At 45.9% G+C, this 5272-nt stretch overlaps 2 protein-coding genes across 2 annotated transcripts; both read right to left on the bottom strand.

Moving 5' to 3' along the window:
- Nucleotides 1-1970: 1970 nt before the first annotated feature.
- PHALS_12880 (CAP domain) lies at nucleotides 1971-3026 on the bottom strand (the record flags this gene model as incomplete). The annotated part of the gene is made up of 1 exon (XM_024728519.1): nucleotides 1971-3026. One exon carries the CDS (start codon nucleotides 3024-3026, stop codon nucleotides 1971-1973), a length of 1056 nt encoding a protein of 351 aa, XP_024578988.1.
- Nucleotides 3027-3649: 623 nt separating this feature from the next.
- On the bottom strand, nucleotides 3650-4541 carry PHALS_12879 (CAP domain; the record flags this gene model as incomplete). The annotated part of the gene is made up of 2 exons (XM_024728518.1): nucleotides 3650-3655; nucleotides 3753-4541. The coding sequence occupies 2 exons, from the start codon at nucleotides 4539-4541 to the stop codon at nucleotides 3650-3652; spliced, it is 795 nt and encodes a 264-aa protein (XP_024578987.1).
- Nucleotides 4542-5272: the final 731 nt, after the last annotated feature.

Here is a 5272-nt window from a genome sequence, read left to right as displayed (position 1 = left end):
ATGATTTCATGTGTCGCAGGGCGACAAAACACAGGAAGACGGCGTTGCGCCTTGAGTTCCGCAAACTCAAATCAAAGATGACACTCAGCGCGAACGTCCACTTTCTTGTGGCTTCGCTGTAAGGTAGACAGCGAGGAAAGTTTCTGGTGCCGCTGCACCCGTCGCTCAAAGAGCTTCTCATCATCTGCAGCGGTTTCACATCGGGCAAGAACAACAGGAATATTCCGCATCACGGGTACAGGAGCGCGTCTTCTTTGAGCTCGAAGTTGATCGCGAAACCTATCCATTGAAATTTTTTGAGGTATCAAGAAGCGAGCGCGGAGAGCTTTCCACTGGTCAAGCCAGCTTGTGTGGTGGCCGAGGACCCGACTACGTAGATGCCTAACGATCGAGTGATCGCGTCATTTGCTTCAGTAGCGAGATCCGCCGAATGGAAGCCATACGCTTCACGAGGGTCTAGACCAAATGTAGATACGAGCACATGAGAGCTGCCCTGTGGGCAGCCTTTAATTGCTGCTCCTGTGCCTCGTCGAGGCAAATGGTAACAATACTACTTCCATTGGAAGTCGAGAGGTCCTTGAATGGACACGGTGCCCGTATGGTTCGAGCTGGGCTCACGTCGCGCCGTTGGCGCACCTCATCCTCCTCGACTTCCCATGTCGGGAAATGTATATCCGACTTGTATTCGACTTCCTTTAACTCATCGACAAGAAAAAACGCCCGGGGCGGGCGCGGTGTGTGGCGCTCGGTTGCCGAGGGCTTGGGATGTACTTCCGGAAGCCGTGGACGTATCGACCGAAGATGCAACCCGTGCACAAAAAGAAGAAGGGCTTTGCCCGCGGGCGTTCTCAGAACCAGCTAGGCTGGGTGGTTCGCGTGTAATTGACACAGGGCTTAAAGAATTTTGAAGGATGTGGTTAAGGAAGTAACGGTTTCTCAGACACGCGAGCCTCGATGAGGCGACAATTATGTGTGAATTGTGGATTTTCACAATTCTGATGGGGGAGAGTGTGACGGGGTTACACGTACCCTTGTATGAAAGGGCGGATCACACAAGATGGTGTGACCGTACATGGGTGTGAATTACACAAGTTGGTGTCAAAACTCAGTGGTGTGGCTACACCGTAACAAGAAGCCACTACGTGCCAGGATTGCCAGTAGTGCTGCATTTTGATTAGATTTTACTATATAAATCAGGTGCTACTACAATAATTTGGAAAACCTAAGATTTTTGGATATTGGCGGCTCTGCCGCGCTTAAGACACTTGAACAGCTTCAACTTTAAATAAAAGAGCTTCTTTACTTTAATTTAGGTTTTGCATACTCTTGGAGGCAGTGGATTGCGATCCGCTACATTTGTACTGGCCATTGTAAAGCGAACATAAGGTCGGTGACCTTAGCTTAGCTTCCTCAAAGCAATGAGCTACGGCAGCCCCGCTGCATGAAGCCACTACGTGGCGGGACTGCCAGTAGTTAACGTATATTAATTAGGTTTTGCTATTTAAATAGGGAAACCTTTAGATTTAGGCTCTGCCGTAAATAAAACACAGTTTACGTTTTGAACGGAGGAGTTTGTGAATTAATCCACCTACATATGCCTTTTCTGCATTTAGAATGAGACTACTTTTGGCCTTTTTAGCTATATTTAAAGGAAGTGAGTTTCATTCTTGATAAAAATGCTTTTTTTCTAAAAAGCATATCGATTAAACTCGATATGTTCGACAAGGTAGCCATTCCAAATACTGCTGGCAACAATTCACTCACGACTACACATGCCGCTCACGGCGCGCACGAACACCCAAGACCACTCAATTGCACGCTGACAAGAAGCGTAGATACGGTAACGATATATGATGTTTGATTACATCACTTTTAAAAGTTATACAACATAAACTCTCACTACAAGACTTACAATCAATCTTGCAACATGAATACAGCTCCACATAGCCATGCATATCCGAAATGAATCTCTACCTAGCGCCGAATTCTTGCGTCCAGTACGTCTTGAATTCGCTACAGGAAGTGGTGGATACAAATGCGAATCCGACGTTTGTAACGTCATTCTTCAAAATGTTTTCTCGGTGACCCGGAGAATTCCACCATGCCGTCATGACTTCTTGAACACTGGCCTGACCAGCTGCTACATTCTCCGCAACAACAGACCAGTCATAGCCCGCAGCTTTAATTCGATCCCAAGGCTTGGATCCGTCCGAACCATCGTGCGACATTGCACATTGCGAGGCCTGATCTTTTGAGTGAACTAAGGCAGCTGCCGTAAGTTGAGAGTCGATAGTCAATGCGGCAAGTCCGTTTTGAGCGCGATATGAATTTAAAGAGCCCAGCATTTCTGATGATTGGGCACTGGTAAGTCCATTGTCGGACGACGTTTGCGGGGTTAGATCCGTTTGCTCAGTCTGAGAAGTTGGATATGCTGGCGCCTCAGGAGTTTGATCAGTTTGCTCAGTCTGGAAACTTGGGGGAGCTGGCGTCTTAGGAGTTGGATCAGTTTGCTCAGTCTGGAAACTTGGGGGAGCTGGCGCCTCAAAAGTAAATCCGGTTTTGGGTGCTATATTTTGGCTCCCAAAGTTCGAAAAGGACGACCAGGAATGCCAAGTCAAACCTGACCCGGGCGTCACTTGACCACTCGTATACGTCTTCTCGACAGCATTCTGCTCTGTGCTTTGTTTGCCTGTTGTGATCGAGTCGGAGCATGTGAAGCGATCAATTACGTAGCCACAGTTCGAGCCCCTCAACATTGAAACGGTGGCTGACTTGCCACTTTTTAGCCAACAGGTGCCACCATCAAAGTGCGTCCAAGACCAGTGAGTACACTCTGAGTTGCCAACACACTGATCACCGCAGATGTCAGGGATGCCGCGGATCGATTTAATGTCGTTGCCATATAGGTCGCAATCATCCTGCCACATGACGCGGCCTTGACTGCCGATTCGGAACGCTGAGGAAGAGTCTACTGATTCTACTGCGACGACGATAGTAAACAGCAAGCATGCACGAATATGAAACATAGTCGCTGTAAAGACCTGGTGTTCGACAATTGATGAGTGACGGAGAGGACAGACATTAGTTCGATCAGGCACTCACCCCTCAATCTCATTGCTTTGTAGCTCTACAAAAGCGCTACGCTAAACTGGTGAACAGCTGGTTGCTGCATTGTCATAGAGTCTGTCGATGCCATTGTGGCTCTTTCTGATACAATTAGGTCATTAAGACACCGACTACTTTTTTCTTGTATAGAAAGTGCCGACTGACACAGTGTGCTATACTTCGTGACCTCTTGAACGCTACATATTGCGAATATGGAAAGGCGTGGTCCAAAACATCCGGAGTTAAGTAGTAATTGATCTGTATCAGTAAGCTTGTATAACTCAAGGTCAATAGCAAAAGCAATTAAATATTTAATTGCGGTTGTCGAATGAGCCGCGAATGTGCAACCTATGCCACCCACTCACTCGTCGTAGCGCCAGTTGTGACTATAGATTTTAAAAGGACTAATATCACCTGAAGAATTCTAAGAGTTGCACCATCTGTCGAAAGTCGAAACATTCAACATCGCGGATTGTAACTTAGTGAGAATGGCCATAGCATTCTCTAGGCTGCTTTTGCTCTAATTAGATATACATTTGCGCTGCTACTCCTGTCATTAACCATATTATCAGTGCAATTAGCTGCTAGCATCATGGTGGATCTCAACCACAAAAGGTCGATTCTGAACAAACAGTAATCCACTATACCTCAAAATCCTCTGCAGCCGCTTGCATGAGGACGCCAAAGTCCTGTGTCCAGTACGTTGCGTAGTTGTGACAATTGTTGTTCACTACTTTGGAAAAACCGACATTCGTCACGTTCTTGTTTAGCAAATTGGCACGGTGACCTGGCGAATTCCACCATGAGGTCATTACAGATTCTACAGAAGTTTGCCCAGCAGCTACATTCTCCGCCACCGTTGAATAGTAGTAGCCCTGGTTTTTAATACGATCGCTTAAGTGCGATCCATTCGAGCCAGTGTGCGTCATTGTGCAATGGTTAGCCTGATCTTTCGAGTGAAGAAATGCTGCTGCTTCTAATCGCTTGCTAATGGCGAGCGCGCATAGGCCATTTCGGGCTCGGTAAGTGTTAATTCGGACAAGCATCTCCTTCATCTCAGCGGTGGTAAGGCCGTTGCTGGAATGAACTTTAGAAATTTGGGCTGGTGCTTGAAATTGGCCTTCCATATCTGTGTCCCGAAACACTATGAAGCCGCATTTTGCGTCTTGCTTAGTAATTTTATCTAAATCATTGCCATTTTTGAGCCAGCAAGTACCGCCATGTTTCTTTTTCCATGTCCAATGTGTGCACTGCAAGTCGTCCACACATAAAGTTGCACACGTGGATGGGTTCCCAAACGTTAGGCGGTAGGTGTTTCCATGATAGCTGCAGTCATTTTCCCAAATCATACGATCACCGCTTCCTGGCTGATAGTCTGTGGCGGCCGCCACGACTGTGAAGGAAGCAAATAGCGCTAGACGCTTGAGATGGCGCATTAATGACAGCAAAACAAATTTTGAAGTAGACAGCTGCTGTCGCACTGAACCAAACATACGTGATTTTCACATAATTACAGAACTCAACATTCAAGGGAGTAGAGGAGGCACCGAATTCAAATTACAGAGACTGGTACTCCTTTACATCTAATACAACTCGAGCACAGCAAAAATGTAAATACGGGTGTCCCATCAAGAGATAAAGACTTTAAAATTGTTCCATTTATTGTTTCACAGCAAGAGTACTACAAACTAAACAAGGTAGTGCAGCATATATTGAAGACGGACCCTCACTTTACCAGAAATGAGGGCCTTTTCCTTAAGGCCATGGCTGTGGTCACAAGTGCCTCGTATTGATGGGACGTATATTGCAAGTGTGTCATAATGTCGTCTGATTGTTAGCGGGAATGTCGCTTCCTCGCGGGTGAGCCTATCCTCACACACTATCCTCACTCACGCTGCTATGAAAATGTGTCTATTTAGGGCTCGTTTCTACCTCTTTTCAAAAAATACTCAGAAACAGATGGCTTTGTAGATATTTGACACAGCTTAGAAATAGACACCAGAGAAAAGCCATATACGAAACTGAATGAGACTATCTATCTTCTCTGCTTTTCATAGGAGAAGTCTTTTCTTTGGCATTTGATATTTTAGTTTAAAATAGAATGCCATTATTTGCTAATAAATTTAGATCGCTTCACAATTTTCTCTCTGCCATAAAGCAGCTGGGA

This window comes from Plasmopara halstedii, assembly GCF_900000015.1.
Source record: "Plasmopara halstedii genome assembly, contig: Scaffold_650, whole genome shotgun sequence".
Taxonomy (NCBI): domain Eukaryota; phylum Oomycota; class Peronosporomycetes; order Peronosporales; family Peronosporaceae; genus Plasmopara; species Plasmopara halstedii.
This window is presented reverse-complemented; position numbering and strand designations above follow the sequence as displayed.